Raw genomic sequence first — 20658 nt, forward strand, 5'->3', positions numbered from 1 at the left:
ATTACAAGTGGAAGTCCCTTTGTAACAAAAGCTGTCAAAAGGTGACATCCGCTTGTAGCTTTTGAGAAACGGGCCCCAGACATAAGTGCCATTGAGAAATCTATTCACTGTCCCTTCCAAATTCTGCATAATGGGTTAAAGGGATGCTTGGTTTTGGATTGGAAAACTTTGATTTACATAGACAGATTTTCATTTTACAATTATGGTTTAACAAAAAACCATAAAATGGTCGCAATCCTTAAACTTTTAATTCAAATCAATGTTTTCATTTAATGGCAAATAACAGAATACGCGCTGTTGTACTCGTATATATAATAATTACATTAAATAATATGTAACATTTTCCCGCGAGACACGAATATATTAAAATTCGAGTCACTCACGTTTGTTAGTCGATTTTCATACGTTTTCGTACATGCACTTGCTGCAGATGTTCCAGTTTATGATCCTCAAAACGGATCGAAAAATTTCGATTGTGAATGTCGAAAATTATGTGAGTGAACCGTTTTAAAATAATTTTAATATGTGCAAACCATGGATGTTGGCAATCGGCATCCGCAACATGATGTTGCGGATGCGGATGCCGATTGTTTGACATCCGCGGAAGCGGATGCGGATTTTTAAAGGCTCACATCCGCGGATGCGGATGTCAAGATAGGTACCTACATAAAAAACGTCAAATATTACATTTTAGTAATTTTTATTTCAAAAAAAGCGGCCAAGTGCGAGTCCGACTCGCCCATGAAGGGTTCCGTATTTAGGCGATTTATGACGTATAAAAAAAAAACTACTTACTAGATCTCGTTCAAACCAATTTTCGGTGGAAGTTTACATGGTAATGTACATCATATATTTTTTTTAGTTTTATCATTCTCTTATTTTAGAAGTTACAGGGGGGGGGGGACACACATTTTACCACTTTGTAAGTGTCTCTCGCGCAAACTATTCAGTTTAGAAAAAAATGATATTAGAAACCTCAATATCATTTTTGAAGACCTATCCATAGATACCCCACACGTATGGGTTTGATGAAAAAAAAAATTTTGAGTTTCAGTTCGAAGTATGGAGAACCCCAAAAATGTATTGTTTTTTTCTATTTTTGTGTGAAAATCTTAATGCGGTTCACAGAATACATCTACTTACCAAGTTTCAACAGTATAATTCTTATAGTTTCGGAGAAAAGTGGCTGTGACATACGGACGGACTGACAGACGGACAGACGGACAGACAGACATGACGAATCTATAAGGGTTCCGTTTTTTGCCATTTGGCTACGGAACCCTAAAAACCGGCCGAGTCCGACTCGCACTTGAGTCGGACTCGCGTTCCAAGGGTTCCGTACATTAAGTCCCATTCAAGCTTGACGCTCATTTCTAATAGGTTTTTTTGGCTAATGACTAAATTTAGTCATTAAGTAACTGCTAGGTAATTACCTAGCAGTCTAGCAGCACTTACGCCGATGCTAAGACGTTCCTGTACCGACCTGTTCCACATCCGCATCCGCATTAAACTCCGCATTGATTTTATGCGGATGCGGATGCAGATGCGGATGTAGAAAATAATGCAGGAAGTTCGGATGCGGATATTCGCAACATCCCTGGTGCAAACTTATCTTCTTTATCGTCCTCGCGTTATGCCAGCATTTTGCCACGGTTCAAACCTGTAAGATTTAAGGATGACTCACGCTAGACCGGGCCGTGACCGGGCCGAGGCCTCCGACATGTCATTTTCTATGACGGCTGATCGGTGATCACACGTGGTGCTTTCCATAAAAAACGAAGCGCCGGAAGCTCCGGCCCGGCCCAGGCACGGTCTAGCGTGAGTCATCCTTTATCTTACGGGTATATACACAACGCATGTACAGTCGCCATCAGATACATCGGAGCGGCTAAGGTGCTCAAAAATATCTGAACACGCACTCTATTGCCTTGATAATAGAGGCGTGTTTAGATATTTTTGAGCACCTCGGCCTCATACTGTACGTATACTAACGTATATAACTATTAACTGTGTAATTATTATACTAGTCAAGTATCTTATATGGGGCATTATCTATGAAAATGGACCTTATTGTCGATGACGCTTACGCCGCACAGCGTCGCGCGGCATTGTATTTATATCGGAGCATCGTTAATAATGGCGTAAGCGCCATCGACAATAAGGTCCCTTTTCATAGATAACGTCACATATGTTGCACACAAAGGAATTCCCTTGATTCGAAGTTTCGTGTAGTTTCGTTAACATTCCTCCTTTGATTCACCAATTGTCTTTTCGTTGCCAATTAAGCCTATAAGGTATGCTGACGTATATATATCTAAGAATATACATAAATAGGTATACGAGTATTGAGATATTGAGTAGTGGTCATAAGTGCATTGTAATTATGCCTACTTGAATAAACTGTCTTTTATCTTTATCTTATCTTTATTATGCTGTAGTATTATGAGAGAAAATGTGTAGATTAATTAAAAAAGTGCCTTAATTAAAAAAAGCGGCCAAGTGCGAGTCGGACTCGCCCATGAAGGGTTCCGTATTTAGGCGATTTAAGACGTATAAAAAAAAAACTACTTACTAGATCTCGTTCAAACCAATTTTCGGTGAAAAAAATTTATTGTTTTTTTTCTATTTTTGTGTGAAAATCTTAATGCGGTTCACAGAATACATCTACTTACCAAGTTTCAACAGTATAGTTCTTATAGTTTCGGAGAAAAGTGGCTGTGACATACGGACGGACAGACAGACGGACAGACAGACAGACATGACGAATCTATAAGGGTTCCGTTTTTTGCCATTTGGCTACGGAACCCTAAAAAGTGCCACTCGTGTTTGCGGACAGTGCTAATCAGACCTGGGGCTCGTTTCACAAAAGCTTGTAACTTGTAATAAAAGTGGAAGGCCCTTTCTAACATATTACCTTAGCCGTCAAAAAGTGACACCCGCTTGTAACACAATGAACACAAGTTACAAGGTTTAGAGAAACGGGCCCCTGCTTGCATGCTACTTCAATATGGACTCGCCCGCGAGAACGCAAGACGGTCTGGGTGCCTAGCCAAGATGCCAAGCGTTCGCTCCGTAGCGTAGCGCGCTATATACGTTTATGTCTCTCTGTCGCACTAATATGGAAGAGTGATAGAGAGATTACTGTTTCGTTCGCTTGGCATCTTGGCTAAACACCCTGGAGTACTGATACTATATTGTTTTGACCATTTTGGCTTTCGGAGCCTTAAAATAAGACGGATTTAGGACGTTATTTTTACTCTCGACGCTCTCTCGCCACTCGCTACGTTCATGGTTCAATTTTTTATTATACCTACTCGGATACCTATTAATATTAGCACGAAGGGTTACACGATAACTTTTCCCCCCCTTTTACAAATAAAGGATGACTCACGCTACACCGGGCCGGGCCCGGGCCGAGGCTTCTATGTCGGCTGATCGGTGATCACGTGGTGCTTTCCATAGAAACCGAAGCGCCGGAAGCACAGAATAAATAATAGTACTGGGTACAGAACAGAAGATGCACTCTCTAACAAAACGCGCGTCTATTGCGACAGATATGACCGCTAGGTGCGCGGCCTAAGGCTACACACCAAAATTGGTGTGGGACGGATGTACTTGTAGGAGCCACGCCTGCCGGAAGCTCCAGCCCGGCCCCGACCCGGTCTAGCGTGAGTCATCCTTAACTATTGTCACGTTGGCGTAGTATGAGGCCGCTAAGAGCGCCAATTAGCTCAGATACGAATTGCGCAAAGCCTGCAAACATGTCAAGGTGAAGCCATCATAGCGAAGGGTGCGGACTCAGTATCAGCGGGTGAAGGATGACTCACGCTTGAACGGTCCGGGTCCGGGCCGAGGCTTCCGACACTTCATTTTCTACAAAGCCTGCGAACATGTCAAGGTGAAGCTGTCAGCGAAGGGCGCGGACTCTGTATTAGCGGGTGAAGGATGACTCACGTTAGAACGGTCCGGTTTAGTAAACGAAACGGACGTTTACTAAAGCATCATTTGATCAGTTATCGAAAACGAAGTGTTGGATGCCTCGGCCCGGACCCGGACCGTTTTAACGTGAGTCATCCGTTATGAGTCGTAACAAAAAGTACGTCCCAAGGCGGTTAAGGAGGTTCAACACGTAGTTTTAAAATGAGAACGAAACTCCGTTTGTAATTTGTATGGGAAGGTGAAATTCGGCCGAGCTTGCTGGCTAAGAGCCAACAGGAGTGGTCATTTCTCCATACAAACGTACTCGACTGTTTCCTCCGTGGGTTTTGAAGCTAGAGCAATGATTTTTTCAACACAGATTAATATTGTCAATATCTGTGTCGGACCGTTTTGCTTTTTTTGATATTTTTGTTTTTTAAGGCGCTAGAGCCCTTCAAAAATGGCCAAAATGGCCTAATTGACTATGCCGCAATGAGAGGCGTGCTATTCAAAACTGACATCAATTAGTCAAAAAAGCAAAACGGTCCGACACAGATAATGTCATAATCATTTAGATTTCCAAATTTGGTTACGATTGGTTAAGTTTTGGAGGAGGAAACAGTCGAGTACGAAACCTCGATTTTTGATATTTTTACGCAGGATTTTTCGCCTTGTCCTTATCGCACTAGTTTTAGGAGCCGCTTCCGTTAGCGAGACGGGTATATTTACCTAAAATATTTTAATCTTAGCTCCTGTTGGCTCTTAAGGTAAAGCCATAGTAATGTTTTTCGTTCGATGTACTTTGATCGCTCGCACAGAGGACACGCCCTAACTCATTAAATTCACGGGCAGCCAGTTGTCTTCCCTAAACGAGTCTGATTAACCGCTTCCATATGCGAATCGCTTATCAATAATTATTGACAGTAATATTACGTAATCCTTATAGGGCAGTGGTTCGCTTCATCGTTGGTCCTTGGACCGCTATAGGGATCCGTGTTTGTCTATCGCGAACATCAAAAAACCGGCCAAGTGCGAGTCGGACTCGCGCACGGAGGGTTCCGCACCATCAACAAAAAATAGAGCAAAACAAGCAAAAAACGGTCACCCATCCAAGTACTGACCCCGCCCGACGTTGCTTAACTTCGGTCAAAAATCACGTTTGTTGTATGGGGGCCCCACTTAAATCTTTATTTTATTCTGTTTTTAGTATTTGTTGTTATAGCGGCAACAGAAATACATCATCTGTGAAAATTCCAACTGTCTAGCTATCACGGTTCGTGAGATACAGCCAGGTGACAGATGGACGGACGGACGGACGGACAGCGGAGTCTTAGTAATAGGGTCCCGTTTTTACCCTTTGGGTACGGAACCCTAAAAATCGAAATATCGTTTTCTGCCTCTCTATCGCTCTTGCATAGGTAGGTATTCGAGCGATTGTGAGACAAAGAAATGAACATTAGGCCCTTTTCCATTAGGCATTAGGTTCGAGAGGAACGAGCTATGAACGGCGTGTGAGCTTTTCGGCTTCGCCTTAAATTGTTACTCACGCCACTCGCCTTTTTTGACCTCTCTTAAACAACGGTTGCATAAAATACTATAAACTTCTATTCGATCTAATTTCTAAGTACCTGTGACAAGTTTAAGCAACGATAACTTCATGCCAAATTTCTGCTTAATTCAGAATGTAGCTTTAAAATTAGAACGAAATTCGATTGTGTGCCGGCGGCTAGGATCGTGCGACTTAAAATCACAACTGTTTAAGTCTGTGAAATGCGTCATTCATTTACGTGTTTTATGATTTTGTGAATATTTTAAACAGGTTTAAAATACACATTATTCGATTTTATGACTGTGAATTATGTTGGTAGATAAATTATTCTTTTTGCTAAATTGGGTTTTATCCAGGCTCATGTTCAGATATTTATTGAAAACTGTCGGTTTATGGCTGTATTAAATTATAGAGCTATTTTATTTACAGGGTAAGCCAAAATTACTTTGTTATTTTTTTATTGAAGCATTTTATACTTGTCCTTAGCATTATCACAAAGTTATTGCAAATGAAAGGTGATATTTCGGGTTAATTGCAAAAAAAAAAAATACATCATTAAGCGTTAGTTAAGTTAGCTGTGTTTAGTCTTAAATTGATTCAACTGTGTAAATTGTTAGATGATTAATTTTCGTAACACAATTTTTTTTTTGTCATACTATAAAAACTTAACACAATTGAATTGTGGACACTGAACATAGTGCGGCGTAACGGCAGACCTCGAAGGAGATGGCGGCACGATCTTGACGTCTTTCGGCAAGATTGGCCTAATATTGCCCTAGAACGAGACGCGTGGAAGAAAGAGGGAGGCCTTTGCCCAGCAGTGGGACACAACAGGCTGACAAATAAAATAAAAATATAAATAACTGGATTATATTGCATGTTTTTATTGTAGTTTATTCATACGCTAACACGCACAATTTCGTATTATCTTTCTCTTGTCTTTCGTTCTTGTCATAACACAATGGATTAAATTAACTTTAGACTAAATACAGGTCCTTAACTATGTAAAAATGCTAATCACCCTTTTGATTTCTAGCTATACCGGTAACAACACCTGTTTTCAAGTGTTTTAACCAACTGAAAGTACAGTCAGAAGCAGAACAACATTCCAAACGAATTTTGACGGTCATTATTTCGTAGAGATCTTTTAAGCACTTCGCATAGACTTCCGCAGCTGACTGTATCTAATGACACGAGTAATATTGCTGACCCTACTCAGTTCATTCACAAGTCTGAGGTTTAATAAAAGGCGGATATAGTCATGACTTAACTCTAGGCATTAATGGGCACCAGAGTCTAATAAAAGGCTTTGTGACAAGTTTCACTATAATATTTAGAATGGGAACGGAATCATTTTGATGGTTAATTAATTTTAGAAATATAATTCATGATTTATCTTTGAGTGTGTTACTTTTCCGGGGAGTTTTGTGTTTTATAAGGCGGGTGTTCACGTTCATTTTAGTTACATTGCAGACTGTTGGTTACGTACAATTCAACCGACCGATCAAAACCCGCAATGTTATGAAACTCGCATGCGAGTTCTCGCATCGTCTAAATGGGCCCTAAAGGTATTAACGACAGGTACAGCCTCTGCAGTAACAAAAATATAAATAGGCTGGTAGTCGAAACACACCGACTCGCCAAATCAGCGAAATTGACCCATATTTTGGGACCGTGCGTGTACAATCGCTTGCCCGACACTATAAGAAAAGCAGCTACCACCGCGGCCTTTAAGAATACATTAAAAATCATAAGTAATAAGTGTTGCAAATCTGTATGCTTTGCCTTACGCGAAATAATGTGTAAATATGTATAAATCTGTAAACCAATCAATGTACATATGTATAAATTATGATTTTATAATACAGTCAGCAGCAGAAGTTGCTAAGCGGGCGAGGTGTTCAAAATGATCTTGACGAGACTTTATTATTAAGAGAATAAGAGCGTGTCAAGGTAATTATGAACACCTCACCCGCTTAGCAACTTCTACTGCTGACCGTACCAACAGTGGTATCTGACCTGTAACTACGTTATTAATAAATAATTAAATTTCATTTCATTTAATTTCATTTCATTGTTATACTGTTACTTTGCCCACATTGCTGGTAACCTTCTAACAAACGTTTTTTCTGTTGCAGCACCATGCCAGCCTACGACAACGCTGGCGCCACCATCTCCCTCGAGGATGTACGGGATCCAGAAGCTGGAACCGCGGACTACGAGGTACGTTGACATAAACACAGAATAAACAATAGTACTAGGTAGAGAAGTTCACTCTCTCACAAAACGCGTCTATTACGACAGATATGACCGCTAGGTGGCGCAAGCGCGAGCAGGCCAGCAAACCGCCGGACAGAAGAAGCCGTGGCCACGGGGGCCCTGTAGGTACGCTCTTGGCAACGGTCTGTCACAACTGAGCTACGAGCGTCCGGGTTGAGCTGGAGCAAGGCCTGCAGGGTCGCTGAGGATAGGAAGGCGTGGCGCGAGCTTGTGAAGGTTAGGGCTTCCAAATACCGGACTTCTCACAATACCGGTATTAATACCGAAACTGTCTTCATCAATACCGGGATCCCGGTATTGGATATGAATCGCGTAAAAATATATAGTTTTATTAAAAAGGGGAATTAGAAAGGCTCACTGGAATACCAGATATGTCGTAAAAGCTATTACAACAATAAACAATCAATGCCGCCATCTGCAATAATTTTATTTCACACTCCAGGTTAGCAATAATTATATCCAATTTATTGACTTCACCTCACCAGTCACATTTGTAGTCCAACTTAACCAACCAGACAACATTATTTCAAATTTCCGTCAAAAATGGTTTGCCATTATTACAGTTATCCTTGCTCTTTCGTTTTAATTTTTGATAAAATTATAAGAACTAATTATGTTAATGTTAATGTCACTATCATCATATTCATCACTCACATAACTTCAGGATTCATCCACCACCAACCACCAAATTTTTATCTGACGCATTAGGCAACGATCTTGTTTAAATAATAAAATGGGGGCTAGAGACCAGTTAGAGTTAGACCAAGTAAAGTCTGCAACGATTTTGATAGCATACGCAGTACGCAGTCCAAGTGTTATTTGTACGTTATAATTTCATAGAAGTTTGACATTTATATATAACACTTGCACTGCGCGTGCTATCAAAATCGTTGCAGACTTTTCTTGGTCTAACTCTAGATGTGTCTGACGTTTAGTAAGCTTTTTGATACAGCCGAATATAATGGATTTAAAGGGTTTATACTGCGCATTTCCCTCATTTTTTAAAATACCGGGATCCCGGTATTGCCTTTAAAAATACCGGTATTGAAAAATGTGTTTAAAAAGACGGGATCCCGGGATCCCGAAATACCGGGATCCCGGTATTGGAAGCCCTAGTGAAGGTCCGTTGCACCTCTGGGGTACCATTCTTCTTCTCTGTCGTATCGCTCTTGACAGAGCGGTCGTGGTCACGTTGAGGCGTCCGCATCGGTAGTAGAGGCGGACACAGCTCTTCGCACGATCTCCCGCCATCTCTCCTAGTTGGCAGACTGTCTGGCACAGTTAGATACGCGGTCTCGTTTGGTCTTGATCTTATTTGGTCAGTCCAGCGCATATAGGTCATCTGCCGCGCGATCTGCTTCCCTCCACTCTTCCTTGTACGACCAGTCGCTCTATGGAGTCGTTATCTCGCCTAGAGGTGCCATTGGACAAGAACAACCTAATGACAGCCGGCCGACCGGCTGGGCGGCGTGCTGTCGGTTTCCTTAAAAAGCTCTTTTTACCGCCCGATCGCCTCCCATACCTTCTAGATATAACACAAATGTATCTTAAACAATACAAATTTAAATAATATATAGTTGATCCCACGTTTCTTTCACAGATAGCACAAAGAAGACGTATACAGTTTAAGACTCAGAAGTCCACCCTAACCTCTAGAAGACAGCAAGCAGTTTGCGTTAGAAGGGCGTACAAGCGATACGGTTCCAAAAGCAGCCCCAATGTCATTCTCGACGGACTGAATATGACCGTGCCTAAGGGCGCTATGTAAGTACATATTAGTTTTCTGTTTACTAAACAACACCCCTAGTTTTAATTTTATTCGATAGTATTGCATAGGTAATCCTATACTGGTAGGTGAGGTAGATGATCGAAAAATATAACCCTTTCTCGGTAAGATGAGTAAAAAACCACCAATACGCAACTTCATCAATACAACCCATTTTATTATACCTTATTACTGCACAATATACGATCGTTTACTTCACGAATTTAGTTTTAAACGTACCTAAGTATTTTGATTGCACGTTTGCATTACACCAAGACTCCAAGGTTTTACGGCGATCTTTACAGAGAACGTGACTATGAAATTAGGTCAATTTGTGTAGAAACTTCTCTATGTGAAAGTATTCATTGGTGATTTAACCACCATAACTAAAAATATATGTATATTTTAGTGTCTCAAAATATCCCATTATAGACTTATTTAACGTCAAAACGACACAGTTTAATTCTGGATCATAACAATAAATTATAAAAAGAGTGCCTAAGCATCATTTATCATCCAAGTGTCGAGATGAATTTATATTTTTTTCCAGAATATTACGCAAACGGTAAGCGCCCTCAATCAAATTAAAAGTCCTCTTTTCTTAAAACGGATATTTGACGTAATTCAGACGGCAAGGGTTCAACCGGCGTAGCTGGCGAAAGATCAAAAACATTTGGAAAAATTTGAACAAGAAAAGTAGGTAGGACATTCAGAATCATAATTTTCTCATTCATTTTGAGCTGGTGATCTATTACGTTTCCAAAATATTGTTAAGAACTTTTAAATGAATCCTTTTCCATTAAATGATTTATGATTTATGATCTTCGTTCTTTTACAGTCTTTAGCCGGATTTTAAAGTCATTATTTTTACCCGACTCAGCTCGTAGTAGCTAGGTTTTCGGATTTTTATTTATATCTTTTATAAATTATATATCTTGAGATACACGCTGAGGGGCTATTAAATTATTGAAATAAAATAAAATATGTTTATGTATGTATGTAAACACTTTATTGTACATAAGACATATTACAAACAATAAAAACAAAATATTATGTGCAATGATCTCTTCCAGTTAACCTTTGAGCAATTGAGAGTTTATTAGTTAAATTACTTTTATGTATAGGATTTGAAAGGAAATTACCATATAATATACTAGGAATATATTTACACCCATAAAATTACCTAAATATCACTACACCTTATAAAACAAAGTGCTCCGCCGCGTCTGTCTGTTTGTGTGTTTGTATGTTCGCGATAAACTCAAAAACTACTGAACGGATATTCATTCGGTTTTCACCTATCAATAGAGTGATTCTTGAGGAAGGTTTGTGTATAATTTGTTAACCCGTGCAAAGCGGGTCGCTAGTGATAAAATAAAATTCCTTAAATGGACACCTAAAATTGCAACTTTTCATTACAGATACGGTCTCCTAGGCGCCTCAGGATGTGGCAAGACAACCCTCCTCTCTTGCATCGTAGGCCGCCGCCGGCTGAACTCTGGAGAGATCTGGGTGCTCGGAGGCCGGCCTGGGAGCCGCGGGAGCGGAGTCCCAGGACCTAGGGTCGGGTACATGCCTCAGGTAAGACAATATTTATTTATTTAAACTTTATTGGACCAAATACCATAATGTACACATGCGTTAGTGTAAGGCCTGAGTGGACGCTCGAAGCGGAGCGTTCGGCGGGGCGTGCAGCGTGGCGTCGGGCTCACAAGTGATTTGAGCAGCGTGCACTAAGGCCGCTCCTATACGCTTGCGTTTGTTTAACATGCACGCCGCACGCCCCGCCCCGCTGCACGCCCAACTCGAGCGTCCACTCAGGCCTTACACTAATGGGGACATTTGAGCCAGGAACGATTCGTGACGGTTATTTTGTTTAACTTAGATTATTTAATGACGCAGCCTGTGGCGGAGACCATCATTGATATGTTTGGGACGAAACATGTTGTAAAGATTTTCATTTCATTTCATACATGGTTCAAGTTCAGATATGCCAATAGTTGTTCTGAATGTAACAAAATTTACCAGGAAATTCCGTTTGTCCTTACCGCTCTCTTCTAGCTCTACATGCATGAGGGCGAGTATGCTTTAAAAAATCTCTAGATTAAATATATGCAATGGTGATGTATCAATATAGCTTACGTTGCGTGACTATAAACATCGCGTTACGAGCACGCATCTTAGGTGGCTATCGCTACCTGTGATACTTTTGTCGATAAATATAATTAAAAGTAACTTAACTGATTGTGCAACATTACATTAGGACAGTCAATTAGTATGCGACCCAATATAGACCCAATTATTTTCCATACAGGGGCCCGTTTGAAGCGGACTTCTCTAATGAAATAAGTTTAAAATTGACCTTCACTTTTATTATAAGTAACTTTCAAAAGTAACTTTCATAAGTTAAGTTTTGTTTTATCCCGAAAGGAGACTTTATTACACATCGTTATTGCATGGATATAATAATTAAAAGCGAAGGCTTAACCTAACCACATAACACATCTTCTGGCACACACACATACACACTTCCCACACAAACTCACGCCCACATTCAAAATTGAATAGCATGAATATGAATAGCATGATTAGTCCTTTTAGTTTAGTTTAGTGACTTTGTATCCTATAGCTTGTACTGTAGTAATTACTTTTAGTATTAAGCACTGTACCTAAAAATTTGAATATAGTTGTCAATCGCTCTCGCCGACTTTCAAGATATAGGATCAGCCTAGTTTGCAGTCTGATATATATTTTTCTGCACATGTATACAACTCTTATGATAATAAATTATTTGTATTTGTATTTGAAAAGGGTCTATATTGGGTCGCATAATAATTGATTGTCCTAATGTAATGTTACGCATAAAACTCATTTCGCATAATTGTTATTGTGCTGAAGCTATTAACATTTCTGAAAAATTATAAAGAAACCTAAACTAACCTACCCTGTTCTACACAACCTATGCAAAATATTTACGAAAATACTTTCTGTTTCAGCTGGAGAAAAATTATGCGAATGAGTTTTATGCGTAACATTACATTAGGACAATCAATTATTATGCGACGAGATACAACCTCAAAATAATTGGTAACACGAGTAACATAATGCCAGGTAGAACTTTAATCACTAGTTTCAAACAATAATTTCGGCGACTATAGTTGTCTTCTTAAGCCTTCCACGGCACTTATTCAAACTAATCACATACCTAACTATAACAGTTTTGAATGATTCACGGTTAGTTTCACTAGACATATATCGAGCGCGGTCAGACACAACTTTGGCACCCACCCGCTATCTTCAGTTACCCGTGAACAAGATGCATGTAACTGCGTCGAAATATCGGGAGTTCGAAAACATACAAAAGGTAATCACGGTTCATATCCCGGTCGATATATGTCTATAGTAATCACATAACTCATCGGTAACCCCTTTAATTGCTACCCAATACCGGCTATCCATGTCTAAAAGTCACAAGTACATACATGTTAGTTCGTGTACATAAGACTTTCTTAGTTTTTAGCAATATGTGTAGTAAATTACCATAGGCCATCCGATTGAACAGAGGAAGCAGCAAATTTAGCAAAGCTGACATGATATACCTCACCCTACCTCCTTATTCTAAAAAAAAAAAACGATCATCATACGACAAGTAGTACAAGCTGAAATGTATGTATATTTTACCTGTATGAAAATTGTATATTGAGATAAATAAACTAAACTAAACTAAACTAAACTAAGAGAGGAAACTGTACCTTAATAAACTAAGATCCTTAAATGTAAAGTACCTATGTTAAAATAAATTAATAAAAAAAAGAGAAGAGAAGGGAAGAAAGGGACGAAAGAATATAAAATTATAGTAAGAAAAAAGCGGCCAAGTGCGAGTCGGACTCGCTCATGAAGGGTTCCGTATTTAGGCGATTTATGACGTATTAAAAAAAAAACTACTTACTAGATCTCGTTCAAACCAATTTTCGGTGGAAGTTTACATGGTAATGTACATCATATATTTTTTTTAGTTTTATCATTCTCTTATTTTAAAAGTTACAGGGGGGGGGGGACACACATTTTATCACTTTGGAAGTGTCTCTCGCGCAAACTATTCAGTTTAGAAAAAAATGATATTAGAAACCTCAATATCATATTTGAAGACCTATCCATAGATACCCCACACGTATGGGTTTGATGAAAAAAAAATTTTTGAGTTTCAGTTCGAAGTATGGGGAACCCCAAAAATTTATTGTTTTTTTTCTATTTTTGTGTGAAAATCTTAATGCGGTTCACAGAATACATCTACTTAACAAGTTTCAACAGTATAGTTCTTATAGTTTCGGAGAAAAGTGGCTGTGACATACGGACGGACAGACAGACGGACAGACGGACAGACAGACAGACAGACATGACGAATCTATAAGGGTTCCGTTTTTTGCCATTTGGCTACGGAACCCTAAAAAAGGCATAGTTTTATACTTAAATCAGTATTACCTCTGATTACCTACATATTCTGTTTATGCATAAACTTTTTAAATATGTGGCACCATATCTTGGGGATTGACATTAACATTTTCATATATTTTTAATACTTCTAACTTCTGAAAGAGTTAATTTGATAAAATGCATACGTTGCTAATAAACATTTAAATTGATTCATGAATACTTAATGTAATCCCACAAAATCTGCAAAACTTGTTTTGCTTTCCACAATAAACTAATTGGTTTGTTGTTACGCAATTTATTTTTAATTACTAGGCACTTTAGATCTAAAATTGAGTGCACACAGGTCACTGGCTTTTAACATTTTGCGTGTATTTGGTTACTTTTTAACCCTGTCACGGTGGCATTAGCAATTCAGTGGGAATCGATACGGAATACGATCCATTAAGGCGGCCTGTTCACTGGCGACCCGATACGACAGTCGCCCGGAAGTTGATGACGTGTGTTATACATGTCCCTTTATTGTATTTCCGTCCATTTACATGCATTAGTGGATTTTACTGAAGAATTGTGTCAAGACACAATTCAATTGTGTCAAGACACAGTAAAAGCAGTCAAACAAATGTAGTTTTGTGGAGCTTTGTCCTTAACAAAAAAGTTGTAACTTTTGTGTAATAAATAACTACAATAAAAATAAAGATTGTATACGATAGAATGTACGAGGGGAGTCTGAAATATTCGTGGCCTAAGCTAGAAAAAAAAACTATGTTACTTTTTTCCTCGCCTCTTTGGCAGTTTAAATATTGCCGCCATTACTAACAATTATTAACCATTATTAACCATTCATAATTAACATTACTCTCTTTCATTTTCTTTCTAAGGCCGCGAACTTTTCAGTCACCCCTCGTAACTATATATGTCTTGTAAATTGTGTTGTTAGACTATTTAAAGCGTACGTTAGTTATACTCGTATTAACAAAAAACACAATAACATAAACCGAAATAAATGTCATATACAAAGGAAAAAACCGGCCAAATGCGAGTCGGACTCGCGTTCCAAGGGTTCATTACATTAAGTCCGACTCACGCTTGACTGCATATTTCTAATAGGTTTTCCTGTCATCTATAAAAGTATGCAATAGGGCAGAGTGGCGCTCTCTTGTGTCAGAGGCCAAGATCCTCTTTGGGTCACTGGGCCAGTGATGTATGTATGTCATCTATAGGTAAAAAACTATTTTTCATCACACTTGTTCGAAAAAGATCTTATTTCATGCAGGTGTACTGAAGGATAAAGGCATATTGTTCCCGTGGGAGTTATGGATTCTGGAAAAGAAAAGATATAACTTACGAGTGAGTTATAGCTTTTTTTTAAATTATGTCACTAAATCATACGAACCAAGTAGTTTTATATGGGTTTTACATTGAAAATACAGACGTTAATAAATTATTTTTTATGTGTATGTTTAAAAATATTTATTTTGATTAATTTAATAGCCGTTTAAATTATTTTTTACACAATTTTCAATTATGGCTGAATCCGGATGGGTCTGTGCCTTTGAATCCTAACCTGCCAAAACAAGACATTCACAAGTGTGATGAAAAACATTATTACTCGAGTCTTTAATTCACTCCAGCCTGCGGCTGTCGTGAATATATATATGTCGGCGGCCGATCGTAAGATCAGGCATATCTATCATATAGACTCTCGTACAATATTTCACTTACCTACCCCCCACGTTGCACAATGTACTATTGTGTATCCCCCAAAACTATACCTAGTCTATAATCGTACCGTGAACAGTTCCCTAACTTTAATCCCCGACAACGGTGGTGAGCGAACGTAATTTATAGGGAAATGTTTACATTACCGGCGAGTTATATAGATTAGCTGTGGATTCACTTTGTGGTTGTTCACTTGTTTTATGATCCCGGTTTGCATTCGAAACAACGGGGTATACATTTTGTTGCCGAAAAATATCGAGTTGATAATGTTTGAGTGCGTGTTTTGGTATATTATTAATATTATTAAAGTTTCTAATTGACGCGTGAACTATTGACGATGAAGTTTTTGAAGTGAAAACTTCTTTAGCGGCGCTGTGCACTTTTTGTGATGGGGAAAAAATGTGACCGTAAGACGGACACGTGACCTGATCGAAAAACTGTTACTTCAATGTCATTGAGTTTTTCTTTACTGATTTAAATGCCATTTAATGAGTCTCGCTCTAACTGGTATTACTATAACTCGAGTACTAACAGTGATGTGCTTAGGAGTTTCAAGTAATGCGACTAAATAACGCTAGATCGCGTTAACCTCAATTATACATAGTGCTGCAGACATTTTGCAATAGTGATTGAGTTTTCACTTCTGCCAGCACTCCCGGAGTGCAACCCGTGTTCAGGCACAAGTATGTTATTTGTACTTATGTAAGCTTACTTCCGGGTGGAACTATATGAAATTTATTTGAAGACGTTTCGAATAGGTACGCAATGTTTTGATTCTATTTATTCGACGCGCATTTAATGTATAAAAAAATAATCAGAATCAATGAGAAGATATCAAAGCGCCGACATGTGTTTAGTATTTATTTTACAGTAATAAAGACAAGGGCATATAGGAAATTCATATGAAATTGGCCGTAAAACGCAAGAGAGTACAGTCACCATCAATAGAATCGCCAAAACTAATTATTTTCCAAATATACATATACTGTAGAATCCGCTTATAATGACATCGAAGGGAAGTGACAAACACGTCATACTAAGCGGATGTCATATAAAGCATAGTGGATTAATTTCTTATTATTGTTAAATTTCCCAAATGAATCTCGAATTCCTTTGTAAGAAATTAGTTTTAATAACCTATTATCAACCTGGAACCTATTATCAACTTGTCACCGAGAGTCAAAACTAAAACAACTTAAACGCCACGCTGGCACTAAACGTCCTCGCAGGGAAAGATGTGGGGACGGCCACGAAAACCAGCGAAGTGTCAGTATAACCGGACATAATTTCATGGAAATAGGTTTAGGTCATAGTAAGCGGGTTGTCACTATAAGCGAAGTCATCTTATCCGACTTTGAATTTTCACTAAGAATTTTATATGAAAACCAAACTTCGCACAGTAATTACGTCATAATAGCGGTTGGTCAGTAGGTATAGGCGGAGTCATAATAAACGGATTCCAGTGTAGGTACCTCTATATTTCACGTTCAAACGTATTAATTATGTTACAGTATAATGGTTCGACACATACCTACTCATAGAGTAATATATATCTCTTATTATTAAGCTATTAGAGAATGGCAGATACTTTTGACGCGTAGGCTGATCAGTTCCTTTTGATGCTGACTGTACAGCGGGGCGTTTAGCGGGGCGTGCAGCGGGGCGTTTAGCGGTGCGTACAGACAGAGGTGTGTCAAGCGGGGCGTACAGCGGTGCGTTAAGCGGGGTGTGCAGCGGTGCGTTTCCAAGGGGCTTATAACGCAATCGTTTCTCGCATACTCTTTTATTTGTTTCATTAGATTCAGATAATTTTATCCCATCATAAACATTTTCATGTAAAATGTTGCCAAGACGAAACCAAGGCTCGCACTGTCAAAAAGTTATCAGATCTCTTGTAGAGTCAAACTTCTAACTCTACAAGCTCTAACTTCACTAACTGTTCTCTACACAAAATATGTGGCTTGGCCGTTTCGCTATCGTCACATGAAAAAAATATTCTAATTTTTATTTTTTATTATACAATATATAGTTCTTGTACAACGCGGAACAACGCGAGGAAGATGATGATACAATAGTTCTTGTAGCAACGAAGTCGCGTCGCAAACAGTGCAAGTAATACTTCATGCGAGTGAGTCACTAAGGCCTGAGTGGACGCTCATGTTGGGCGTGCAGCGGGGCGGGGCGTGCGGCGTGCATGACAAACAAATGCAAACGTATAGTAGCGGCCTTAGTGCACGCTGCTCAAATCCCATGGGAGCTCGACGCCACGCTGCACGCCCCGCCGAACGCTCCGCTTCGAGCGTCCACTCAGGCCTCACTAAACAGTAAAATTATTCAATGTTAGTAATGTTAGTATGCCTCACAACAGTTTAAATTCGGTAATACTTCATTGTATAATTGAGTCCTAAAACAAACCAGTAAAGTAATATATGTATAAGTTTAGGTTAAGGGGAAAACAATTTACGCACCCTCTAAAATAAATCTTACCTTCGTTGTATCTTGACAAGCCAAAATAGCTAACTTTAGGTTTAATATTAGGTAATAAATAAATACGCGTTCGAAAATTCGGTGGTAAGAAAATTAAATTTGTGGTAAATTGCGTGATTTCGAATAAAGATGCTGCGAATTTCCTATTTTTCACACTTGTATCGTAATCTACTAATTATAGTATTAAGGATGACTCACGCTAGACCCGGGCCGGGGCCGGGTCCGGCGCTTCATTTTCTATGGAAAGCACCATGTGATCACCGATCAGGCGTTATATAGAATATGGCATGTCGGACGACTCGGCCCGGGCCGGGTCCGGTCGAGCGTGAGTCGACCTCTAATCGTCTTTTTAATGCAAGAAGGTTAGCTTGGACTATTATAATTGTTGTAATATAATATAACCAGTTATACAGTGTGTAAGTCCAATACGGGCAATAAATTAAATCAGATATAGAATTTACCCGTCTAATCATGAATTAAGAAGTTTTTTTAAGTTACACTTAATTATGACCCCGTAATTATTTTTTTTCACATGTACCGAGCAGCAATGTACTGCAAACATTAAGAAACATAATATGGCATGACATTACGAGATAAGAGCTTTTTATTGTAACTGCCAACAAGCGTTGACAGTTACTTTAAAAAGCTCGTATTCCGTAACTTGTGTGGTGTATTACTTTGCGGGCCGAATTATTTTGTATGGTTAAAATTTTCATTGCATTTCTAAGTCAAATCTATCTCAATATACTTTTTAGGTCCTAAGATGCTAACAACAGTTTAAATATTCGCCCGTATTGGATTTACACACTGTAAATATAACCAGGCGTGGCTCAGTCCGCGATTTCGTCGCTTTGCTACAGGTAGCTGAAAGTACATGCGTTCCACACCTATTTTGGTGGCTAGCCATAAGCCGCGCGTGGCGCTGTCGCCACCTAGCGGTCATATCTGTCCTGGTCGTAACAGAAGCATTTTGTTAGAGAGCGAGTCTTCTGTATACCTAGTACCTACTATTATTTATTCTGTGATATAAGTAACATGAATTCTAAGGATTCTACAGCATCCATATAATTACCGTTAATATTATGTCCATTCTATAATTATCATATCGGGTGAGCACAGCGGCTCTGCATAGTTAATATTCGCAATAATTATGTACCAATTCCAATAACATTTATGTATACAGCTTACTACAGCTTAGCTACTGTTTTATTTGTTTGCTTGCTTGTTTAATATTCAATACCTATTTTGGGTAAATTATAAATATAATTAATATATCATTTAAATTATCGAAGTGAGCACTTAGTACATTACGATACAATTGCGAAAATTAAGACATTACCTATTATTTAGCACATGTATTGTACAACGTTTTACAGTAACATATATTATGGCAATTTAAATAGTTATGTAATGTGCTAATTATCGCACTAGTGCTGTAAAGTAGCACCATAATAATTATTATGTACTGTAAAAATGTATATGATGTAAGTATGAAAAATGCATGATTATTGATTGCTGATTTAGGCAGGTAGGTGGGTTGCCTAAGCCCCCACATGTATACAAAGTACTGGTTTTATTTGTTTGAACCTCTCCAAAATTCAATACTTTAATCATCAAGTGTATGCCTCTAAAATCTCAGTTTGCGGTTCTTCACTCCTTTACCAGCCTATTCTACTGAATATATATTAGGTACTAATATCTAATAATCGAAACCTCAAGTGGCGATAACGAGTATACAGGCGATAACAGATTAGGTACCTAATCAAATGAAAACAAATCACCAATCAGTCTAGGCGTAACTCGCATTAATACGAAAGCAGCATTAATACTACAGAGCTTAATAATCAACAAAGAAGAATACAATACAACAATACAATACAAATACTCTTTATTGCACACCTCAATAAAAGAAAACAGAAACACAAGCACCAATACAATACTTAGCTATTGTGAACCAATTTTAAAAACTAATAGGGTACTTCTGACTGCTCAGTCAAATCAGTTTCTTTTTTCGAACTGTCAAAACGATTAGCCACTATGGAATCTCTATGAAATACAGAACAATGACGTCATGGTCAAGGGGCTGTTCATAAATTACGTCATCGATTTTTGACGATTATTGACCCCCCCCCCCTAAAATCATCCAAAAATCATGCTTCGAATAACCCCGTTTCCTCCTACGTCATGCAACCATCATGACATCATCCGATGTCCAGACCCCCCCCGCAATTTGAAATTACGTAATTTATGAATAGCCCCCAAGTTACCTACTCTTTATATTTTTTTTCGGATTTATTAAATAAAAATTGTGTCTTAAAATAACCAAGGTCTACGATTTCTAATATTTTTATGCTGCTTTATTTCGTGCATGGTGTTAAATCATTTATTTTAAATACAGGAAACATCCCTATTACAGAAAATACAGGGTGTTTGGTACCTACACCCCTAAATCGTTTGCCAAATAAAAAAGGCAGATAGGTTGAGTCATTTGCTATCTACTCATGCC

At 38.6% G+C, this 20658-nt stretch overlaps 1 protein-coding gene across 2 annotated transcripts in view; it reads left to right on the forward strand.

Moving 5' to 3' along the window:
• Positions 1–20658, forward strand: part of LOC134657439 (ABC transporter G family member 20-like) — a 333481-nt gene that overhangs the window by 19346 nt on the left and 293477 nt on the right. For both annotated transcript variants that reach the window (XM_063512989.1, XM_063512988.1), the window contains exons 2-4: positions 7606–7690; positions 9348–9511; positions 10934–11093. In XM_063512989.1, coding sequence (XP_063369059.1) covers positions 7610–7690; positions 9348–9511; positions 10934–11093 — 405 coding nt within the window. In that variant the 5' untranslated portion in view covers positions 7606–7609. The remainder of the gene's footprint in view (positions 1–7605; positions 7691–9347; positions 9512–10933; positions 11094–20658) is intronic.

The sequence above is a fragment of the Cydia amplana genome, chromosome 20 (assembly GCF_948474715.1).
Source record: "Cydia amplana chromosome 20, ilCydAmpl1.1, whole genome shotgun sequence".
Classification (NCBI taxonomy): domain Eukaryota; kingdom Metazoa; phylum Arthropoda; class Insecta; order Lepidoptera; family Tortricidae; genus Cydia; species Cydia amplana.